Below are 25,622 nucleotides of genomic sequence, written 5' to 3'. Positions count from 1 at the left end.
TCAGTAACTTCTCAAAAGTTATTCATTACATGAAAACCTTAAATAATTCAAAATAAGTTAACATTAAAATTAAAAATGAATCGACCATCTTTAGGGTGGTCATTATATATGAAAAAAGTTGCAAAAAAATAGCATGTATAAAATTATACTTGTTAGTCTAGGAACAAAAAATGAAGGAATATTGAATACATTAAGTTATTAATAATTATTATCTTTAGGGAAGGTGAAATAAGGAGTAAGAAATTTCCAGGAAGGAACATTTCACGTAATTTTGTAAACCACAGTGCCTAGAAAGTTAAATTTAAAACATGGGGGTTGCAGAGCCAAAGGTAAACACTGCAGTGTTTTTAAACCATTTCTCCCTAGTGGAAATGAACTTCCCATAAAGTATATCTCTATAATTTTAAGAAAAGCACTGAAATGAAAAATGCTTTATTTTATTATTCTGATACAATTAACTGATTTTAGGAAATTGGGCTTGAACACAGGACCTCACATCCAAAGCAATTGCTCTACTGCTAAGCTATATACCAGGCCTAAAATTAATTTAAACACTCTAACAATATAGTTAAATCATTAAGAATTTGTTTAGGAATTGCTCAGAGGTTAGATACGTTAGCATACCTAAATTTCTGATTGTTATATATTAAATTTTATTTTCCCCTTTGAACTATGACATCTGATATAGTAAAGAATCTACACTATTGTTGTCTTATGTAAGATCAATCATAAAGGGGAACACTGACATTTTCCCTCAAATTCATATAAAATCCCTCATTAGTTGAGGGTCTGACAAAGACTAAACTACAAAAATTTACACTGTCAAAATTACTGTTTTTCTTTAGTATAGGGAATCAGTATTTTTATGATAAATGTATTTTCCTGTTTGATCAAATTTCCTCTAACGGAAATACTGTACTTAATCTGTACCGATTTGTTACTAAATTAAAACTTTAAAATGTCCTGACACATGATTAAGAAATACATGTCTACTTATGGCTGAATTTGGGTGAAGGTTCTCCCCAACAGTGTGAAGAAGGCATAGGATCCCCTCCTGATGATTCAGGCCAAATGAGCCCAACTGGGCAGTAGTTAAATGCTAGGGACTGAGGATTTGGGGCTGGTCTGGCTGCTGTGGTGCCAGGCTTTCCCCTAGCCACTACTTGAGTCACATATGCTACATTCAAGAGATGCTTGGTACACTACATAATGAAACCTGGGTGCAAACAAGGCCTGGGCCTTAACCTCTAGTACTGCTATGGTAGAATTCTTATGAGATGTAGGCTATATTTAAGATAGCTTGATTTAGTGGCTGTAGAGATGGTACAAAGGGTAGGGATTTGCCTTGCTGAAGCCAACCCAAGTTCAGCCCGCAGCACTGCATTTGGTCCCCTGGTCCTTGCCGGGAGTGATCCCTGAGCATACCCAAGAGTCCTGAGAACTGTTGGATATCCCATAACAAAAAGTCTAATAAAAGAAATGCTCTCCATAAATATTTCTTAAGTGCCAGGTTAGCTTTATCTCAGTTTTTAAGAGACTGACTACAAAGACTCTGATGACCTTAACTGGCCTAACTGCCCTCCCACACCTTATGAAAACATCTAGAAAGAGCCTTCCACACAGGAAATAAGCTGGCTGCTTTCTCTTCTGTCTCCTAAAATATGTCAAATAAAAGATAGGGTCCTTGAGCCTGTCAGAAATAACTTTGAGGGGCCCAGAGAGATAGCACAGCGGTGTTTGCTTTGCAAGCAGCCAATCCAGGACCAAAGGTGGTTGGTTCGAATTCCGGTGTCCCATATGGTCCTCTGTGCCTGCCAGGAGCTATTTCTGAGCAGGCAGCCAGGAGTAACCCCTGAGCACTGCCGGGTGTGGCCCAAAAACCAAAAGAAAAAAGAAATAACGGCCCGGAGAGATAGCACAGCGGCATTTGCCTTGCAAACAGCCGATCCAGGACCAAAGGTGGTTGGTTCAAATCCCGGTGTCCCATATGGTCCCCCGTGCCTGCCAGGAGCTATTTCTGAGCAGACTGCCAGGAGTAACCCCTGAGCACTGCCGGGTGTGGCCCAAAAACCAAAAAAAAAGAAAAAAAGAAAAAAAGAAAAAAGAAATAACTTTGAGCACTGAGTCAGGCATAACCCCTGAGTGCCACCTGGTATGGTCCAAATACAACAATTGAAAAAAAAAAGAAAAGTTTTTTTGTACAACTATTAGACTTATTAAAACCATTCTGTTTTAATAATAAGTATTGCATAATCTCAATACTTTTCCCAAAATGATTTAATAGGACAAAATTCTCTAACCAGTGGTCTCAAACTCGCAAATGGCCCTCTGTACAACATTTTGTGTCCCTGCCCTAGAGGAATCTTTTTTTTTGTTTTGTTTTATTTTAGTTGCTTGGGTCACACCCCCCAATGTTCAAGGCTTACTACTGACTTTGCACTCAAGAATCACCCCGACTTTGCCTCCTGTGGCCCCTAAGTAAATTGAGTTTGAGACCCCTTGCTATATATAGAAATAGGGATTCTGGGAAATAGGAAAATCAAAAATAGCATTTGATTAAGATTGTATTGTATTATTTTTAAGTAATTATAACCACCTGTTACAAAATCACCTATTTTATTTCTTTTTATTTCAGTTTGGAAAGTGATTGTTAAACCAATTAAATTTTTCAAAGAAGTATATTTAAAACTAAAAAAGTGTTTGGTTTTAAAAATACAAAATCAACCAAGCAATAGTCTCTGGTTATGAACTGAGTGTGTTAGGTATTGCCAGGTAGTAACATCTTGCAATTTAAATCCAAATCCCTTGATAGAACTTTTAACAGAAATGTTACATTATGTTATTATGTGATTTGGAACTTAATAACAATTGTAAATGCAACGGTAAATGTAGAAAAAGAGAACCATTGGTTTAAAAATGACAATCTAAAATCAGGATTTGTTAAAGGTTGTTTTGAGTGCAAAATAAGTAATTTTCTTTGCTGTCCATATATTTCAACTTGTACATCATGGTTTATTTTATAAAATGCCTCCCTCCTTTTGTATTTTTTCAGTCAAGGCTAAGAAAAAAAATCTTGAACTAAATGTAGCAGAAAAGAATCTCATTTTTATCATAAAAATGTAAAATGCAATGTCATTTAACATACATTGTTACTCCTTTTAATTCCAGGTTTGATATAACAACTTTCCACTTCTTAACTATTTGTAGTGCAGGCTGTAATCTGTGAAGTGGCTGTATGCACAGTGATTTTTAATTGGTTCTTACCATACCTTACATGAAAGGTGCTACATGAAAACCTGCTTTATGAACTCTTTGGTAACTTCCAGTTCAAGAATTTGGACCAAACATTTCCACATGGCCAGACTAGAAGCACTGTACAGGAGCTCTGGGCCATAACTTGCCCTTGAATTCTTTGTATGGAAGCCAAACCGGCTGTGCTCAAATCTGGCACTGCTCCTGGCAGTGTTCAGGGGACCATATAAGTTTGGTGATGGAACCTGGGTTGGCCACTTGCAAGACAAATACCTTACCCACTGTATTATCTCTGTCCCCTGAATTCTGTAGCTTTCATTGGGGATTTGTTTAGGTCTTAATTTAGAATTAAATCAGCATTTTTTCACCCAGTTAGGAAAATGGCCAGTTAGTTTATAGTTGGCCACTATTTTGTTTGGTGGAAGCTTAAGGGGAAAAAATAGCTTCCTACTAAATTGGCACCTGACATTAATTTTTTAAAGGAAATAAAGTATTCCTATGGTTATTACCTAATCCTTAAAATGGTATGAAAATGGTGACGAATATATTGAGGAAATGCATACTTTTGCAGCATTTCCAAGTGTTCCATTAGATGTCTCTACTTTATTTTTTCAGGGCCAGTCTACTTGAATTCAGTATTATAGGCTGCCCTTAAATATTTTCTACTCTAAACACTAATGTAATGCTTGAGCTGGACTATTCTCTGTTGGTGTTCTCCTGGAGAAATTAAGCTATAATATCATTCACCTCATTGGGACAACACTTATTAAATTTCAACTTTCAGTAATTGACCTGGGATATGTCCTACTTGTGCAAATTAGATGCTAGTTAATATAAATCTTAGTTACACCCTAAAGCATTTAGCTAAACATATATCTGTATTTACTCTCAATTTATCCACCTAAAAATGGATTTACATTTTTTTTTTTACATGTAAGAGTCTCTAGATAGCCCTGATGCCCGTTATCAAATTGATACTTGGATCTAGGGAGTCATGTTGAAGACAGATGTTCCTAATTCTAGAGAATAGGCTTTAAATATTTCTGTTGTGCAATATTTGTATTTTAGTAAGAATCATTTGTATTTACACTTACATAGCACCTTTCAATTAAGAGTTTAAAAGTGATACAACTTTACAGCAGTATTTGGTGACAAAATCTAAATTAATGGCAGAATTAAGTTAAATAAATCCAAGTTTTCTAACTTCCATTTCAATTCTGGTCAACTATACATGCTGTCTTTCTTCTTACATCAGTCTTTCTGAAAATAGATTATGAACACAACATGCTATTGGCTACCAAATAAAGTAGGAAGAACTAGGGAGGGGAGACACATATTTTTCATGCTATTTGGTTAGTAATAAAACACAGTTCATAAACCACACACAGTAAGATATGAATTATTCCAAAAAACATTTGAGCTGGTAATGAGAGCCTAAGAAGTATACTGTTAAAGTCATTATAGTTTTCATTTCAGACCTTTAGAATATTCTGATATTTATGTTAAATAATAAATATGCATTAATACATAGCAATGCATTTTTGAATGCATAAGAAAATAAAACTGTGTTACAAAACTGGAGCTACAAAAAAAGGATGTTCCCCTGGGTTAACTGAATTTACTCTTTTTTGTGCTTCCTTCAAATATTTAAGTTAACAAATGCATACAAATATTCCAAAAGTACTAATAAAAGGTATGAACTTTAATATGTAGTATAAAGAAAGCAGAAAATTCTTATTAATAAACAATAATCTTAATAAATGAGTTCCTGGAAAAATGTAGACATAGTAAATTATTTACATTATATTTTCCCTAAGAAAACTTCTTAAGCAATAGTCCACTCTCAAGTTAAAAACACACACACATGCATACACACGCACACACACACGTACAGAAATGAATGCTAAAAAAGGAAAAGGAATTAAAACACGACAACTTTATCTTGTGAATACTATTTGCTGGAAAACCACCTTACTAAAAAGTTTCAGAAAAACTCTTCATACCTTGGATTCATGTATGAGTAAATGCTTAGTATTGCTTAGTGGGGAATACAGAAAGATTAATATAACTAATTTGTATCATCTCTATCTCATTATGAGTTATTGAGATTTATTAACTGAGTTTCTTTTGCAGCACACATAAATAACCCTTAAAAGTGCACATGTGTGCATGCATGCACACACACACAAATGCTAGTCAATCAGCCAAATAAGGCTCTGACATGCCAAAACCATGTTCTCTGTATCTTAATATACAGTACATTCCACAATATACTACAGCATTTAATTAGATTTACACCACTAAATATAAATGGCTAGATTTGGGCTAATGTGGAAGCATTAAGAAAACGTGGAAGAATGCATAAACAAATGATGAATGAAGTAGATTGCTCTTGGAGTCCATCTTGAAACCTTACGACACTTGGTCTTTAGTGAGAGAATATCCTTTATTTATTAGATCTTAACAGTACAATGTTAATGGTTAAGTCCTAAAACCTAACGATTTTGGCAGTTGACTCCAGAAGTGCTCCTGATTCAAGGAAGGAATGAAGATTTGTATTTCTTGCCTGCTCTAGTCACGAAGAATTGTTTAAAGTCTCCTTAGAGATTATTTTTCTAGTGTTTGCTATAGTTGGGTGTCTTGTTACTTCAGAAATAAAGGCTTCATACTGAGAAATTGAAGGACACTTTTCTCTCTGTATATAATTGGAAGGTAGAAAGAAGAAAGAAAATATAAGAAATGCTTGAAGATAAGAGATATAAAATATAAAGCAGCCACTATAGCATCAGCATGCACTACATATTGCAAAAGAAGAGTCACAGTTTTTCTTTGAGTAGCACTTTTTAGAAAAGACATTTCATTCTCAGTTATTAAGACAACTGTAGGGACATTGTACACCAACCGCACGACTTCAAATTGAAAAAGGAACTCTTAAATAATATTTCAATCAAAGGGATACTTTTGAAAGGTTTCCTGCACTGACAATAAAACTTGAATGGCAATCTACTAATCTTATTTTACTAGTAAAGAGTTTAGAAAGTCATGATAAGCAAGCAATATTTATGTCTGTTAATGCAATGAGCACTTGTTCTTAAATATAATGCAGTTAGTCTGTATAAATGAGACTAATCTCATTTACATTTAAGCAAGAAACTCACCACTTGCCCACATCATGTAGTGGGTAATAGATTTAGGAGCTTTGTTGCTCCCTAGACCTGCTTTTTGAATTTCTGCTTTCTTGTACTTTGTCCATATCTGCAGGAAAAAAGCATTTCATGTTATTTAATCAAAGGAGAAAAAAATAATACTTCATGAAGATCAGAAACCAAAGCACTTTCACTGAATCAGGTGCTGGCTGACTTGGTTACTTTGGTAACTCAGATACAGATTCAGTGCTGGGTGGGTGGGGGATGTCTTAGTGCTATGCAGTTGCTATTCTGAGGGATCAAACTTGGAACTCTTGCATGCAAAACATGTGCCCAGCATTTTGGTACCTAAACTTGGTGTTTAAAAATCTATTATTGGGACTGTGGAGAAAGTACAATAGACAGACACTTGCCAAACAAGTAGCCAATCTGGATTCAATCTCTGGCTCCTCAAATGACTGACCCTCAAACACCTCCAGGAGTGATCCCTAACTGCAGAGCCTAGAGCACAAGGTGTGGCCTTGAAACCCAAAAATAAATAAATAAAATAATAATAAATGCATTACCTCATAGAATCATGTTTACTTACTATATGAAATGGTCACATACAATTTTAAGATTAAAAACTAACATTTACATGCAACTGCAGAAGTACTTACAATGAAATATTTGTATCATTAACTAACAAAATTTGAGTCAGGGTCAGAGCAATAGCACAGTGGGTAAGGCATTTGCCTTGCACATAAGCTGACCTGGGTTCGATCCCTGGCATCCCACTTGGTCCCCAAGCTTTCCAGGAGTGATTTCTGAGTGCATAGCTAGGAGTAACCTGAGCACTGCCAGGTGTGGCCCCAAAATAAAACAAAAAGAAAAAAATATGAAACATAATATAGGAAAATAAAACAGCTTTGGTTAAGGGGAATTTAGTTACTAACTAAATTTACAAATGTCAGAAGAACAGAAACCTATGAGAGCATTTAGTTTTTTGTCATTTATAAAGGATCTGAGCCTCCAAGTAGTATTTCAAATAATCCTTTGTGAAGCCATAGAGTATCTATGATGATGACAGTGCCAGAAAAACGTAAGCTGCTTCACTTTATTTATTTATTTATTCTTTTATTTATTCATTCATTTATTTATTTATTTATTTATTTATTTATAGGTTTTTGGGTCATATGTGTTGGTGCTCAGGGGCTACTCTTGGCTCTGCATTCAGAAGTCCCCCCTGGCAGGCTTGGGGGACAATATGGGATGCCGGGATTCAAACTGGGATCTGTCCTGTGCTGGCTGCTTGCAAGGCAAATGCCTTACTGCTGTGCTATTGCTCCAGCCCCTCACTGTTCTCTTTAAATGTTTCTATTTTTTCTTTTTTCCTTTTTTTTTTTTAACTTGGCATCTTTGGAAGATTTCATTCTAAATCTCCCCCCACAGCCAAAACTTCTGGATAACAAATAGGAAAGAATTTAGTGTTTTGTAGGAATTCTTATGACCCATCTGGTCATAGTTTCTGGATGAAATCTAGTGCTTATTCTCAGACAATACTCACAACATTTCATGTGTCTTTATTGCATGCTTAGTATGCTCATTTTGAAAATATGTAATGTTTATAACCAAAGCCATTGAACTACTTGACTTATTACTTGGGAATTTTATTTTCCTGGATCAGGGGTTTCTGCTCACAGGTTTGAAGCATATACTTGCTAGCAGGAACCTCTGCTTCAATCCTCATGGTGTCCTGAGCACCACCAAGGATAATCCAAACATACCCTCCACACAAAAATTTTTTTTTCATATAAACTTAATTTTTTTGTTTAGTCAGCAACAGTAGAGCTTACTCCTCATGTAAGATAATCACTTACACCTGGCAGTGCTCAGGGGTTACTCCTGGCTCTATACTCAGAAATCGCTCCTGGCAGGCTTGGGGGAGCAGTGTTTAGGGATCACTCATGACAGTACTCAAGGTTAACATATGTGGTACCAGGATTGGCTACTGTGCAAGACAAGCATTTAATTCCTGTACTATTCTCCAGCCCTATAATATAATTTTTCATAATGTGTTTAATATGGCAATTGATTTCTCAGTATGTACTGTGTAAATAAATGTTGATCAGATTCTTAATATCTAATAAGTTGAATTCTATTTTTTATGTTTTGCCATACATGGTGATTCTAAGGGCTTACTCCTTGCTCTGAGCTTAAAAAATCACTCTGTGGTATTGGGGGATGCAGATATGGTATGTTGGAAATCAAAAGTTGGTTTGTGCAGGGCCAGAGAGATAGCATGGAGGTAGGGCATATTTACCTTGCATGCAAAATGATGGTGGTTTGAATTCCAGCATCCCATATAGTCCCCCAAGTCTGCCAGGAGCGATTTCTGAGCATAGAGCCAGGAATAACCCCTGAGCACTGCCAGGTGTGACCCCACAAAAAAAAATCCCAAAAATAAAAAAATAAAAAAATAAAAGTTGGTCGTATGCAAGATAATCACTCTTCCTACTATATTATCTCTTTGGCCCTGAAAAAGTTGAAAAAAATTGGGGGCCAAACCCAGCAGTGCTCAGGGCTTACTCCTGGCTCTGTGGTTAGGGATCACTCCTGGAGGGCTTGGGGGATCATATGGGGTGCTAAGGATTGAACTTGGGTGAACAACATAAAGGGAAATGTCCTTTCCCAGGGATTGAACTCAGAGTGGCCGTATGCAAATGCCCTACTCACTATACTATCCCTCTAACCCCTCTTTCTGATTGTTTGCATTAGGATACTTTTTGTTCTAGTATGTAATAAAAAGATCTATGGTCAAAGATACAAATGGAAGTCTCCCTGTTCTTGGTAAATACAAGATGGTTTAATTTACAGAAGGTAAAAATTTCACAAAATAAAGGTTATCTATATTTTCCTTTGGACCAACTAAGAATACTTTAACAACATGTAATAATAATTTTGTTAGTTTGTTTTTGTTTTGGGGCCATATCTGGTGATGCTCAGGGGTTACTCCTGACTATGCTCTCAGAAATTGCCCTTGAGTTAGGGGACCATATGGGATGCTGGGGGATTGAGCCGGGGTCAGTCCTAGCCCGTGCAAGGCAAATGCCCTACTGCCTGCGCCACTGCTCTGGCCCAACATGTAATAATAATTTTATCCCTATTTATAAAGTTACATTTCAAATCACTTCTAGATGCTAGGACTAGTTTTAATCTGAAGCAAAATAACAAATCCATTTTAGAAACAGAATTAAGAGATACTGCTCTAGGTGGCACAAGCCATAAGGCATCTACCTTGTGTGTACTAGCCTAGGACAGACCATGGTTCGATCCTCCGATATCCCATATGATCCCCAAGCCAGGAGCAATTTCTGAACTCATAGCCAGGAGTAATCCCTGAATGTCACCAGGTATGGCCAAAATACCAAAAAAATAAAAAAAAATAAAAAATAAAATAAAATAAAAAAAGAGAGAGATACTGCTCTAGATGTGTAGCTAATTCTACTTTAAAAGTGGGAGGCTGGGCACATTTTTGTGTTTTGTTTTTTTGGGTCACACCTGGCAGTGCTCAGGGGTTACTCCTAGCTCTACACTCAGAAATCGCTCCTGGCAGGCTCGGGGGCATATGGGATGCAGGGATTCAAACCACCGTCCTTCTGCGTGCAAAGCAAATGCCCCACCTCTACGCTATCTCTTCAGCCTTGGGTACATTTTTTTTTTGTAACACTTGGCGGCACTCAGGGGTTACTTCTGGCTCTGTGCTCAGAAATAGCTCCTGGCAGGCTCAAGGGACCATATGGGATGCTAGGGATGGAACTGGATCCATCACAGGTTGGCCGCATGCAAGGCAAATGCCCTAGCGCTGTACTATTTCTCCGGCCCCTGGGTACATGGTTTAAAAGGGTGTAGTGTTCTATCCCTGGCTCCACATGTCCCCTTAAACACCATTCTAGGAGTACATGATCCATAAGCAATACAGGGTGTCCCCTGTAAACAAACAAACAAAAAATAAATAAAAGAGAGAGATCAATGGTTGAGCACATGCTTTGCATGCGGTTAGCCCAGGTTCAATCACTAGCTTCCAAAGCAGCTTCCAAACAAAAGTGCTATATAGGCCAGTGATGCACCTCCTCCAAAGAGTGCTTGCCTTTAATGACAGGCCCTTTTTCTACCGCTAGATGAAAAGGAGTTAAAAGATACCTAAAACGAACCAGAGAAATAGTACAGAAATCAAGGCATTTATCTTGTATTCCACTAATCCTGGTTTGAATACATGGTACCACATATGGTCTCCAAGTACCATTAGGGTACTGGAACACAAAGCCAGGAATAGCTCCCGAGCACAGCTAAGTGTTGCCCATTCCCCACTCCACCCCTCTGCCATATGCTATAATTGTGACAAGATCATTTTAAGTTTTTTGACAAGGGAGTCAGAATTAATAATATTTTTTCTATCTCATTTTCTTTATCTTTTAGTATTTTTTCATTTTTATCTTTTAATATTTTTTATAGGGCAACACATGTAAGGCATGTAGCTCTACTACTAAGTTACATTCCTGGCCCATTAAACTTTGTGTGTGTGTTTATGTATATGTATGAGAGAAAGAGAGAGAGAGAGAGAGAGAGAGAGAGAGAGAGAGAGAGAGAGAAGAGAGAGAAGAGAGTGAGAGAGAGTGAGAGAGAGTGAGAGAGAGTGAGAGAGAGTGTGTGTGTGTGTATGTGTGTGTGTGTGTGTGTGCGTGTGTGAAATCCGGGCCCTCACATATGCAAGGCAGGATCAAAAAGTGAGTTATATCCTATATCCCTAGGTCTAAATTTTAATTCTAAAATTTGTCCTACTAAAACAGACTTATGTAATGGTTACAAACACTAATTTTTCATTTTATTTTAGAATGATTTATTCCTTTTAGAAAATTCTACTTTAAAGACAGATCTAAAATTACAGAATAGAAGGAATAACCTTTACTATTTTATTAACTAGCTACTTGTTTGAACAGAAGTAAAAATGCAGATTTCCAACAAATTGAGTATGACTTGATTTATTTTTATTTGACCTTCTATATTAAAAAAGAACAAATGGAAAGATTATTGTATTAACTGATTCCAAGTAAAACATCATCTTGAGGGATATATAGTATCTGAACTGTTGCATCTGTTTGATGAAGTGTAGGGAAGAAGTAAAATAAAAATTCTCCTACTCATCTGTTCAAGTTATATTTAAATTTGTGATTTTTTCTAAAAATAGAATTACACTAAATTTATGAGCATTAACAGTGTTTGAAATCTGAAAAAATTTCTAAATACAGGCAATAGTTAATACTTGCTACATGGTGTTAATTCAGTTTTAATTATTTTTTTTGAAAATAAACCAAAAGGCATAATTGAATGGCAAAATAAAGTGACATCTTTTACATACTTTTTACTGAAACTGTACATGTGAAACATGAAGTGAATGTTCTGGTGGGGGGGGAGTGAGAAGCCACAGGGAAGGAAAGAGCAAAATGGAGACAAGAAAATAAGCATCCTTTTGAAAAGCAACAAAGTAAATATAACTTAGAAATATTTTCTTGCTAATTATAACATGCAATTATTTTAACATGCTTCTACAATCCAAAGTAACAATCTCTTATCAGGTGATAAGGAATATGAAAAAAAGAGCAAATATTCCAAAAGTTTTTAAAGTCATGCAAAAAATGCACAATGCAATTAATATTTCATGGAGGATTTGATGTAGTTACACATTCACATTTATATACAAGCCTTCAAATATAGTTGAACACTATGCCACAACTTAAAAACAAAAAAGCCTAGCCAAATGATCTCTTCCAATAAGATTACAGAAGCATACAGTCTATCAAATGACAAGAGCACTATTATTTTTGCAATTTTAATCATACACAACCATATTCATACCAAACTGTCTGGTTATCCTCAGAAACTAACAATTCAGCTTCTTTGTCATTAGGATAGAGGCATGCAGGAATGGTAGTATTATTTCTATCTACAAAAGACTGTGGATTACTACTGCTAAGGCTCTGATGATTGGAAAACTGTTTACTATCCTTTTGTGCAGTTTTATCCAAAGAAGCAGAAACTTCATTCATTAACCTAGTGACTGGTTTAGGAGGTAACCCACTAATGTTACTAACCAATTCTGTATTCAGGGATAAAAATGGTTGAGATAGGTGAGTCACAGCAAATGACTCTATGTTATCTTTATCTAATGTTCTAGATGTATCACTAGTTGTTTTAATTGTAACTAAAGTTTGGTTTATAAAATGTGATCTTTCTGTTCTTGAGTTTCCATCCTGGACATATAGAGGTTTAGACATAGTTACATCATTTTGTGAATGAGATACTACAGTGTGTGTTGGACTTTGAAGTGTATGAAAGGACCATTGATGTAAATAGTACTCACTAGATGCTGCAGTGATGTTACTATCAGCAGTAGCTGGTGCTGAATCAACTGATACAGGAAGTCTACCATCCTTGGTCAAAAAATCATGAATGCTTGTCCTTCGGGTAGTTCCTTCTGCAGTAGAGATCACACTACTTGCACGAGGTAAAGTGGCATAAGGATTACTATCTTTTGATTGTCGTGACAAAGAAGTCTCCTTTACTAATTTCTTTTTTCCTTGAGTAGGTTTCCCTGGAGAACTAGTGAAGGAAGGATCCTCAGTCTTTCGAGGATCATGTCTCACAAATTGTTCAGATTTAGTTGTCCGTCTATCATAGAAGTCTCCCGGGGTTTTTCCACTTACTGACCTGGCTAGGCCAAAGCTACCAGGCTTATTTTTTCCCAAAAAGTCAGAGGAGACAGACAAACTTTTCATTACTTCATCTAAAAGATTCTCTTGACTTGAGGATTTTATCTGTTAAAAAAAATAAAAGCAAATTAATGAAATATAGCCAAGCTTTTACTTTCTTTATACATTAGAATAGTGGTTTTCAACAGATGAGTGACAGCCTAGAGGTTTCCAATGGTCAGTTGAATCACTGGTATACTTCATTCAATTTAGATGAGAAAATTTCATGTGGCGCAAGGAGTAAGGTGTCTGCCTTGCCCGTGCTAGCCTAGGATGGACCTCAGTTCGATCCCCTGGCGTCTCATATAGCCCCCCAAGCTAAGAGTAATTACTGAGTGCATAGCCAGGAGTAATCCCTGAGCATCACCAGGTGTGGCCCAAAAAACAAACAAAAATAAGATGAGAAAATTTCAATTGTAAGTGTACAATTGTAAGTGCTGGTCCACAGTATAAAAAGGTTGAAAATCGCTGTATATTAGGGTATATGATATAAAATTACTGATATCTCTAAGTACTCTATAAATTAAAGCTCTAAAATTCAAGCATAAACATTTTACTTATTTTGTCCATCTAAATTAAGTTCACTTTAGAGAAAACTAACCTGTACTGAGGTAAGCTTGTTGCTTTCTTCCAAAAATTGTTGTAGAGTTACAACTTCACTTCCAGGGGACCCCGTTTTCATCTTGTGATATGTTCGACTCTCCAATGTTTCAAACATTTTGTGCTGAAGCATTGGACTTGATCTGGTTTGTCTTTTCAAGTACTGGACTGGGCTGCTACCACTGCTGGACCAAGCCTCACAATCATGAAGCAGGCTAAATTCCCCACTGCTGTGACTTTGTGGTCTGCTTTGAATATTAACTGCACCTGCTTTTAGAGTAAATGACGTATTAAGAAGCCAGAAATAGAAATGAGATTAAAACCACATAAGTGATATTTATTAACTGGGTCTCACCATATAGAAATGTTTTTCTTTTCTTTTTTTTTTTTTTTTTTGGTTTTTGGGCCACACCCGTTTGACGCTCAGGGGTTACTCCTGGCTATGTGCTCAGAAATCGCCCCTGGCTTGGGGGAACCATATGGGACGCCGGGGGATCGAACCGCTGTCCGTTCCTTGGCTAGCGCTTGTAAGGCAGGCACCTTACCTCCAGCGCCACCGCCCGGCCCCTTCTTTTCTTTTTTCATGTCACAACCAGTGGTGCTTAGAGTTCTACAACTTAGGGAACACCAAGGGGCCAGGAGTCAAATTTGGGTTGGCTATGTATAAGGCAAGTACCTCATCCACTGCATTATCTATCCACCCAAATATATTTTCAAGATTAATTTACAAATGCCAATCACCACTAATACTGCCTTTTATCTTGTCAAATTTACAAATTTAATTTCCCTAAGGGCAAAGACTTGTTCACCAATGTAGTCACAGACTGTAAAAAGAGCAGGATCTCAAGAGATGAGTATATTAATAAGTGAATATTATATATTTTAAAATTCATGACCCAACAGCTGTAAAAACTTTAAAATTAGCTTATTTCTTTTTATTTGGTTATGGGGACACACCTGGCAGAGGGACACACCTCCCTCTGTGCTCAGGGGTCACTTCTGGCAGTGCTGAAGAACCATGCAGTTCTGGGAATCAAACCCAGAACTGTTTGCAAAGCACTGCACTCTAGCCCACTAAGCTATATCTCCAGTCCTAAAAACTTCAAAACTTAAACTTAAATACAATCATAAGAGTTTAAAAATTTTAGGTTAAAACAAAAATTGGGGGCCAGAGAGATAGCATGGAGGTAAGGCATTTGCCTTTCATGCAGAAGGTCATTGGTTCAAATCCCGGCGTCCCATATGGTCCCCTGTGCCTGCCAGGAGCAATTTCTGAGCATGGAGCCAGGAGTAACCCCTGAGCACTGCCGGGTGTGACCCAAAAACCACACACACACACAAAAAAAAACACCCCAAAATTGTTTTTTTTTTAATAAATTATCTTTATTTAAACACCGTGACTACAAATATAATTGTAGTTGTATAATTACAGTCATGTAAAGAACACACCCCCCCTCACCAGTGCAGGATTCCCACCACCAATTTCCCAGATCTATCTACTCCCCACCCCACCCACACTTGTACTCGAGACAGGTTTTCTTTTTCCCTCATTCATTCACATTGTTATGATAGTTTTCAGTGTAGTTATTTCTCTAACTGCACTTATCACTCTATGTGGTGATCTGCACCTACATGGGAAGATGGGGGGAAATAAGGGTTGGGACTGAGGCAGTAAAATATTAGAAATGAGATTTGTAGGGCAGTATCAAGGTCACAATACAAGATAGATGTTATGGATATATAAAATATATGCATACAATACTATCAATAGGAAAACAAGGAGAAAAAAATTCCAGTGACTGTCCCAACATAAACAAGTACTAAAACGGCCTTCCCTCCTCCCAAAGTAATTTCCATTAGTGTAGGGAGAGGTAGGGGGGAAGCCTGAGGACCACTAAGAGTCCACCTGAACCCACTTCTGGCCATCTGAGCTGGCACCCAGGGAAGGCCTGGAGTCAGGGGAAAAAGACAAGGAGGGCTGGGGGCCTGCCAAGCCTCCCAGCACTCCCCAGGCCAGGGAGAAGGGCTCTGGTATGGGGCCTCCCCATACCCCATACCAAAAATTGTTCTAAATGCAAACATTTAATATTCTTTGCCTATTATTTAGTTTTTACGTGGAGTTTCTATTTATACTAAGTGAATAAACTTAAAGAAAATAGTCTATTTCAAGAAGTCATATAGGAAAGACAAATGAAGCCATCATATAACTATTTTGCAAATCTTGTAAAATTTTCTGTTCTATTTGAACATAACATATATAGTACAGTAGTTTTATTTTTTTTTTTTTTGTCTTTTTTTAACCACACCCGGCGATGCTCAGGGGCTATTATTAACTTTGCTCAGGGCACCTTCCTGGCATGCTCAGGGGGTCATGTGGGATGCCGGTGACCGAGTGCAAGGCAAGCGCCCTACCTGCTGTTCTATCGCTCCAGCCCCAGTACTGTAGTTTTTATTTCTTTTTTTTCTTTTTTTTTTTTGGTTTTTGGGCCACACCCGGTGTTGCTCAGGGGTTACTCCTGGCTGTCTGCTCAGAAATAGCTCCTGGCAGGCACGGGGGACCATATGGGACACTGGGATTTGAACCAACCACCTTTGGTCCTGGATTGGCTGCTTGCAAGGCAAACGCCGTTGTGCTATCTCTCCGGGCCCTTTATTTCATTTTTGAATCATCTTTTTGTTCCTGCTTTCCTCTTCTATAGGGTCACCTTAAACCTTAAAAGAGTCCCTTGATGTGAATACTGAAAGCAAATTATTAGTTTGAATGTTTTTTTTTTTTTTTTTTTTTGGTGGGGTCAGAACTGGCGACACTCGGGTTACTCCTGACTCTGCGCTCAGATATTGCTCCTGGCAGGCTCTTGGGACCATATGGGATGCCGGGAATCAAACTGGGGTCTGTCCGGAGTTGGCTGTGTGCAAGGCAAATGCCCTACTACTGTGCTATCATTTCGGCCCCCAAATTACTAGTTTGGATTACATACATACAACTACCTTCTCATATTTAAAAAAAAAAACCTCCCTTACTGAATGAATAAATTAAAACCATTTCTAAAATTTTCTGTAATTTGACATTTCTTTTTTGGTGTTGGTAAAGGCATACCAGTTGTTTTGGGGGGTCACTCTTAATTTTGCATGGGAGACCAGGTAGTAACAGGGTTCCTGAATATACAGCATATGCACCAGCCTTTTATGCTGTTTTACCAACCTACAAAATGAGTTTCTTGTACCAATAGCATGAGCAAATTAAGGACAATAATTTTCATGACAAAGACAAAACATAAATAGAATAAGGACCTATGAATATTTTTGATCTAAAAAGATGGCAATAAAATATTTTATCTGTGAGCTAAAAAATGTGTACTGTAATAACTGATCCTGTTTTTATATTTGAATACATTTAATATTATAAAAAGTATAAAATGTTCCAAGAAATTATGCGACAAATATACATTATTTGGATTATATACTTTACTGCAGAAACTTCCTTAATCTTCTAGTTTTAATTGCTATAAATAGAGCATATTACCTACAGCATACCTTTGACTTCATGGTGTGAAGCATTATTATTGCTATTGCTAGTGGATGTTCTGCTACTATCAAGGCTGGTTGGTCTTGAAGCTAAATGAAAAAATCAGGACACAGTATGATAAAATTTCCAGTTAATGACACTGAATTTTACACTCTGCCACGGAACGCTTTAGGGGTAGCAATAATACATGCTTTCACAGGCTCAGCATGCCCATAGGACTGACTCTTAAGGAAAGCAAAGTCATTTCCAAATAATTCCATAAACACAAGACATTCTGAAGCACTAGTTAAATTTCAATGAAAAGTAGATAGAGTGCCTTTTTATGAGATGATTTCCAGATGGACAGCAAGACTCTTGGTTAAAAAAAATGATATTAATTTACACATACATACAAACAAACACAAAATGCCAGAAATTAAGACACAACGAATCAAACAAGGAACCCTGCACTTTGCAAAGATACCATGAACATCTGCAAAGTTGATGTCACTGTAATCCTTTCCATGCAAGAAAAACATTTCCACAGTTAACGTAACTATGCTACTTACAGGTGCCAGAGTTATAGCACAGCAGGTAGGGCTTTTGCCTTGCACACGACCGACCCGGGTTCAATTCCCGGCATCCCATATGGTCCCCCGAGCCTGTCAGTAGTAATTTCTGAGCGCAGAGCCAGGAGTAAACCCTGAGTGCCACCGGGTGTGGCCCCAAAACAAAAACAAACAAACAAACAAACAAAAATCCTACTTACAGGCTTGCTCTTCAAGCCTGTGTTCACTCTTGAACACATATCTTGCTTTCTCTCTGTTTCTTGGCTTGCTTATTTCCACTCTGGAGAAACCTATGTTCTTTCTTGAACAATTCTCTCACATCTTTTTTGTGGAGGGGATTATTTTGGGGCCACACCCAGCTGTGTGCAGGGGTTACTCCTGGCTCTGTGCTCAGGAATCACTCCTGGCAGGCCTGGGGGACCATATAGGGTAGCAAGGATCAAACCTGAGTGAGTTATATGCAAGACAAATGCCTCACCTGCTGTACTATGGCTCTGGCCCATCCCCTGATATTTTTCCCAAATATTTTCTTTTTTTTTCTTTTTTTCTTTTTTTTGGTTTTTGGGCCACACCCGGTAACGCTCAGGGGTTACTCCTGGCTATGCGCTCAGAAGTCGCTTGGGGGACCATATGGGACGCCGGGGGATCGAACCGCGGTCCGTCTCCTAGGCTAGCGCAGGTAAGGCAGGCACCTTACCTCCAGCGCCACCGCCCGGCCCCCCAAATATTTTCAATAAGAACTATCTTGCTTAAAATTCACAAGTGAAATAAAGATCCTGCTTATATATGAAATCTCTTTAAGGTGTTACCCATTTAGTATTATCACGGTTTTGTAAGATATAATTTTCACGTTTAAATATCAACATATCAAAATAAGGAGTTTCCTTGAGTACATCTTTTACCAAAATACTTTCGTTTGGGGGACACACCTTATAGTAATCAGGGGCTCATTTTGGGTAGGGGCGGGGAGTTTGTTCCTGACTATGTACAAGGAAATATGTGGTGCCAGGATTAAACCTGGGCTTAGTGCATGCAAAGTTTATGCTCCAGCCCTTTGAGCTATCTCCCCAGCCTCCCATGTGTTTTTAAACCAATGGGAAATTATCTGGGGCTAAAGAGGCAGTGTAGTGCTTGCTCTGCGTGCAGCCAACCCAGGTTTGATCCTAGCAGCCCACTAGGAGTGATTCCTGAGCAAAGAGCCAGGAGTAACCCCTGAGTACCACTGCATATGGCCCTCCATCACCCCCAAAAAAGTAGATTACCTCCTAACTTTAACCTTATACAAAGTGAGCATTGTGTAGGCAAACTTTATAAATGATCTTTATGAAAATAGATGACCTTTAAAGGGATAAAGAGAGTATTATGTTTAAAGAAATGACAGATATGAGATCTAAATTAGAGAATACATGCTTGCTGACAATGCCACCACATTCATTAATTCAGTGCAAATCTTGCCATTCCCATTCTGTATATACAAAGTTCTATCTAAATAAAGTTTTATTTTATCTTACCGTGAACTCTTGATCCCGTACTAGAATCATCACTAATACCTTGTGGACTTATATCTTCAAAGGATGTAGTATCTACATAAAATATTAAAACAAATATAGACATTTAAACAAGATGACTATAAAATTTAATTTATGCAGAACATGGAAATTTTCAATAATGCACTTCGGTATAACATATTTCATAGACCCGAACCAGAAACTGGAACTAGAAGAAACAGAGTAACTCTGATTAAGTTAACTTTTTTTACAAAAAATATCAAAAGATGTTTGTAATCACAGTGTTTAAATAAAGACATTATTAAAAAATATCAAAAGCAATAAAACAATTTCACCTTGTGATCTACAAAGAGGCTAGATGTTTTAAGTGATTCTCTCTGAAACTGTTGGGCTTTTTATACGATGTTTTTATAAGCTTTAACACTCTGTTCTTTACTCTGTCATTTACTTTTTTATGTTATTATTTTTGTTTATTATGAAAGAATTAAAAATGATTTTATTAACATGATGCCTTAAATTGTTAACATGATGAACAGTTCCTTAAACCCAAATTAATTTTATAATTTAAAGCTGTTGCTTTCTCCAGTACATATGGGAAAATAAAAATTCCTTTTGCCAACAGTTACACCACAATGTGAATAGCAGACAGCCTATACCTTTATTATTAACCAACTGCTTGGATCTGAAGCCTGTAGAAGAGTTGACAGTTGAAAAGTTGATGGCTGTAGTAGAGAAGGCCATAGCTCCCAATTCTTTTCTCCTTTTACCAGTTGAAATATCATCAGGAACCTCCAAATTCTCAGAACTACCTGTCCACTGTCCTCCTGCTAGGACCATGGATTGCACCAGGTCATTCATGGCTGGGATGCAAATGAAAGCAAATGAATCAGCATGGATAATGTTTTGCTCTTCTATTTTATATTATAAATGATTTGGGTTTTGTCTATGAAGGATGTAAGTGAACACCAAAAACTATAAATATAAGGTCATTAGAATTATGACATGCTTTTGGTTGAATGAAATGAGTAACCCAAGGCTGATAAATTTCAGTAAATATATTATTACATTTCCATCATCTTAAATATAGGAGAGGACTTTTACTCTGTATAACTGCCATGCTTTTGTGCAGTGATATTAAATATAGTTAGAAGACTTCAAATGTGATTTTGTGATGACAAAAATATGGAATGAATAAAAGATGGAGAACAGTTCTTATACAGATTCATTATTGAAAATGATAAGAGTCCTTGGTCAGAGAAGGTTATTGAAGGAATTATTCATTTTATGAATCATATATACCATTCAATAAAAACCTGAAAGAGATGATATCCAAGGTGATTTAATGTAATTATGCAATTAACCATTCAACTTTAAAAGAAGACAAAAAGAGTACTATCATATAAATAATGACATTTTTTAAGGTTACAGGCCATTTTACTTATTTATATATTTAATTTAGCTCATTAAGGAAACAAATTCCTAATGCTAATGGTATTTTAAGTAAATTTCTTTGGGAAAAAGCTCAGTGATTATAATTTGTTGATTGTTTTTCTACCAACTTTTAAAAATCACTGGAATTTATAAGTATATTATAAGCATGTATAAACTATATGTATTAGTGAACATATATATGCAAATTCAGCACCAGTTTTGAAAAAGAATTTCTTCCAGATCCTTGTTTCAGAGGAAGAGTGTACTTTGAAAAATAAGAAAATTGGCATAGTCCAAAGAAAGGTTAGTGAAAAATTAGTAATGGAAGCCAGGGTAGTCATTTGAAAGAAGCTAAACTGTCATAAGGTCTTACACATGGAACGACGGTAGCAGGCCTTCATTTTGTCTTTATCCTTCGGTCTGTTCCTCAAAAAGGGCAGTCTTTTCAGTGCAACCACTTTAATGTCAGAGCATGAGAAAAAAACAGAAACAGAAAAATGAAAGAAAAAAAGGGAGAAGAACAGATGGGAGTTAAATGTTGAAATTAAGGACAGAAATGAATGTCTGAGTTTTAGCTATGTATGCTATACTAAAACTAAATTCTCATGCTGCTGAGTGATAATGAAATATGAATTATGTATTCTAATACTTTTAAAATATTTGGAGAAGTTCTAAAAAGAATGATGAGGAACATATACTTTGAAAGAATGGAGTGGCTAACAGTATAATACAGTAGCTGTTTGATTAGAATTATAGAAAGAACAATTTCATAATTTTGTAAAGGTATATCTCTTAAAATTAAGGCTATAAGTGGGTTATAAAATATATATGATAAAATGTACAAGTTTTTTCCATCCTGTTTTAACTTTTTTAAGGCTTTGTCATAGAAAAAAATTTACAACAAATGCACATTCTTCTACTGTATTTTAGTAATAATACACATCAACAAAAAACTAAGGTGCCCAAAAGTGCCTAAGTAATATGTAAAAAGCATTTAAAATTTCATTCTGAGGGGTAGGGGAGAAGGCCTCTCAAACAGGCACTGGGCATTCTCAGCAATCTAAAGATGTGGTAGTGCTCAGACACTGAAGTGGTTGGGAGCACTATATCACCACAGGAGTGCTTGTGTTATTCTCCAAGATACACAAAGCAATGCTCAAGGGTCTCCAAGGCTACACCTTGTGATTCATGGGGCTATATAACAGGGATTTAACAGGAGTTGGATGAATACTAGGTGTGTGCTCTAATCACTGTGTTACCTCTACTCCTCTTATATTCTCTTAATCTTTTATAGGTAAATACAAATTATGAGCAGTCTTTTCAAAGTCCTTTCTTTTTTCTTAAGGTGGAGGTGGGGGTTGCATACCTTGAGGTGCTCAGGTGCTATTCCTGGCTCAGTGCAGAGTCTGCTCCAGGAACCATTAAGTACCTGGAGTCAAACCCAGACCACCAAAATATAAGGCAGTCAAAGCTCAAATAGTCCTTGAGCTATTTCTCCAGCCCTTCAAAAGTCTTTCTATTAATTTTATATTGCAAAATATTTGTTAGGGGAAAGAAAAAAAAGTATTTGGTAGTGGTATGACTGTTCTAAATTGAGCTAAAAGATTAGGAAGCTGGTTGGGGGCAGACTGCCCTTTCTGACTGAAAGTCCAGAACCACACTCTTTAGTTCCATGACTAAACTCAAATAATATGAACAGCTTCATCTTCTCAGGTGAAATGACTATGGAACTGAAAACTGTGAGACCATTTTCAGAACAGGATTGGGCTGGGGCCACCTCAAACCCAAAAATTCAAAGGAATCAAGAAATTGTACAAAAATTGTTCCTGAAAATTATGGTTATAATTATAGAAGTCATTAACACAAAAATGAAAGTGCTCACTAGAATCACTTACATGCTTTTGCATTTTCTTTTTTTAGAATTTGCCATCATCTTATTAAAAAATCAAAGTTCTTTTCTTTTTGTCTTTGATCCATATCCAGCAGGGCTAAGAGTTGTTCCTGGAATAGTTCTAAGGAGATTATTTGGGCTCCTGGATGCAAATTATGCACTGAGATATCTTCCTGCCTGCCCGTCAAAGTTCTTTTGACAAATTGATGCATGTCACTTATTAAGGAACAGGCAATGGACAGTCAGATTCTTAACCAAACTATTACAAATAGTTGTAATTCATTTAAACTTTTAACTTTACCTATTTCCTTTCTAGCTTGGTCAACACAGCTATACTCAATGATTGAAAAAAGGAACCAAAAACAATGTAGAAATAGACACTAAACAAATCTGAATGGTTGCAGCATGCACATAGTGCCTTATTTAGTAATTTTGTTTTCTATAAGATTGGTTTACTGCCACTCATTTCAAATGGTTGGGATAAAAATAGTTCTAAATTTTCAATAAGTGAATCCCTCTTTTCAGTATGTAAACATATAATAATTTTCGCCGTAAACCAGAAAATTTTATTAAGAAATTCTGTAAAAAATTAGCATTGTTGGATTTTTTTTATCTACTGAATCCCAACAGTGCTCAGGCCTTACTCCTGGCTCTGTGCTCAGAAATCACTGTTAGTTCTGACAACAAAATCAATATTGGACATGTGTGAAGCAAGTACTATCTCTCTAGTCATTGTGTTTTCTTAATTCTAAAATGAAAACTTAAATTGTAGAGGAGTATTACTTTCTTCTGAATTGAATTTTAGATTTCTCTTCCATGAATATGAAAGAATGAGATTTCTAACAAGCAAGATGACCTCAGGAACTACAGTATTTCTCTTACTATACTATCGCTTCAGTATCCCAGTAATAAGAGTTTTAAACCTTTTACTTCAAAAGAATAGAACTGAAATATATACATATATATGTATTACACACATAAATGTTATATACACACCACATATATGTATACATACATATACTACATGTATGTATATGAGACACATGTATATATGTTTTTGATTTTTAACGTAGTGACTGGTGATATGAGTGGATTCACATTATCCTTTTTACATATTTAATGATAACACTGACACTAGTCAATTTCTTGGGTATCTATTTACTTTAAACAGGTGCATAACTAAGGAAGGAGTCTAGGGCCACTTCCAGTGATAAGGGCCTAAACACAATACTTTTTTTTGTGCCTTAGCTTAATAATAGAGTGGTACTAGGGCCTGACAGTGCTTGGAGACCACTAGGTCTACTCTAGAAATGATCAAGGGCTATGAAGTCTATACCTAGCAGTACTTGGGAATCATGGAGTGCTAGAAGTCAGAGTCTCATAAATGTAGTATTTGCTAGACACTTGGGCTATCTCCCTAGCTTTCTTGGACATCTTTAAAGGGCCTGTAATAGGGTTATTTTCTCTCTCTCTTAAAATATACTTATTTGGGTTTTTACTTGTTCTTCCTGTTTAGCTAAGCACACTAGTAATAAAATAAAAAGATCATTAATGAATTACGTAATGGCATATTATAATATGACATTTCTACACTTGTGATTAAAAAATTAAGCTCTAAGTTTTTATCTATCCATCTAGTATGTCTAAACAGAGCAATCTCTCAATAATTTTGTGACCTTCAATTATTCCTAAATCATGATTAGCAATTTATTCAAATTCATAACTATTTCTTTTTGCTTCCATTCGTATACGTTTCCTTCAATTTGACACCATACAAGTATAGAAGTAAAAGGCTGAAGGTGTAGTGTGGCACACTTGCCTTGCAGTCATGAAGGTGCAATAACTGGATTTGATACCAGGTACCACACACCAAAAAAAAAAAAAAAAAAGAGAGAGAGAGAATATGAGTAAAATGTCATGATGCTTTACTATTATATTTAATCTCAAGTAGTTATAAATGAGGACCTATAAATATTTGTAACTTTCTCCATATTATTACCTCATAAAGTCTGACATAAAGGTATAAAACATTTGCTCTATATTACTGGGGGTATTCTGAGTCCTCTTTAAATGTACCTTCTGTGCTATTATAATCATATAAAGAGAAATGCTGATTGCTGAAGGTATTTTCTTTCTCTCTTTTTTTTTCTTTCAGTAGGGACTAAACCCAGAGGGTCTCAAATATGAAAGGCAAGAAATCAACTGCAGAGCTCTCTCACAGGTCCTGCTGAGGTTATATTACAAATAATCTTTAGAAAAGATTCTAAATCAGTTGTAAACAACAAATATACTTAAATTTCTTTAAGTACTCACTGCTGCTTTTCTTGGTTCCCAAATTTTGGCCATCTTCTAAAGAGTTTGAACCTACTGAAGAACTATCTTGACTATCTTGATGAGGTAATTGAAGAAATCCTTCACCAGAGTCTGAACGGGTAGGAGTTAATGTTAGAGATTTTTGCCGTTCTCGATTAATATCTTTCTTAGATTTTATCAATTTTCTCATTTTCAGTGTGATCCAGTTGCCTCTCCTAACAAAGTTTTAAAAATTCTCATCAGTATAAAATTCAACATATAAATACTTAACAAAATTAGAAGTCTTTATCTGTTTTACAAAACAAAGATAAATAAATAAAATTTAGTTTAAAATACCTTCGAGGAGGAGATGGGTCATAAAATTTGTATTGATCCATAATTTTTTCTTCTAACTTTTCCTTTTGTCGTCTTAATTCATTTAATTTATCACTATAAAAATAAACTTTATATTTTAGGACATGAAAAGTTATCAATGACATTAAAAGATTTGGTTTAATCAAACATTTAAAAACACAAGTACAGATACCATGACTCACAACTAGGTGTTTACTATGTAGTGAAAATGGAATGCTTCCTATGTTTCCTTTTCCTTTTTCTGGGTGGGACCACATCCAACACT

The 25,622-nt window shown here is 36.3% G+C and overlaps 1 protein-coding gene across 1 annotated transcript in view; it reads right to left on the bottom strand.

Moving 5' to 3' along the window:
* Positions 1–5,679: 5,679 nt before the first annotated feature.
* Positions 5,680–25,622, bottom strand: part of CCDC88A (coiled-coil domain containing 88A) — a 151,000-nt gene continuing 131,057 nt past the window's right edge. The window contains 10 exon segments of the mRNA XM_049784762.1: positions 5,680–5,947; positions 6,411–6,507; positions 12,799–13,252; positions 13,788–14,056; positions 17,321–17,401; positions 19,372–19,443; positions 20,025–20,228; positions 21,173–21,256; positions 25,004–25,218; positions 25,340–25,432. Of these exon segments, the coding sequence (XP_049640719.1) occupies positions 6,443–6,507; positions 12,799–13,252; positions 13,788–14,056; positions 17,321–17,401; positions 19,372–19,443; positions 20,025–20,228; positions 21,173–21,256; positions 25,004–25,218; positions 25,340–25,432 (1,537 nt within the window). The 3' untranslated portion in view covers positions 5,680–5,947; positions 6,411–6,442.

This window comes from Suncus etruscus, chromosome 12, assembly GCF_024139225.1.
Source record: "Suncus etruscus isolate mSunEtr1 chromosome 12, mSunEtr1.pri.cur, whole genome shotgun sequence".
NCBI lineage: Eukaryota > Metazoa > Chordata > Mammalia > Eulipotyphla > Soricidae > Suncus > Suncus etruscus.
Note: the sequence above shows the minus strand (reverse complement) of the source record. Positions and strands in the feature narration are given on the sequence as shown.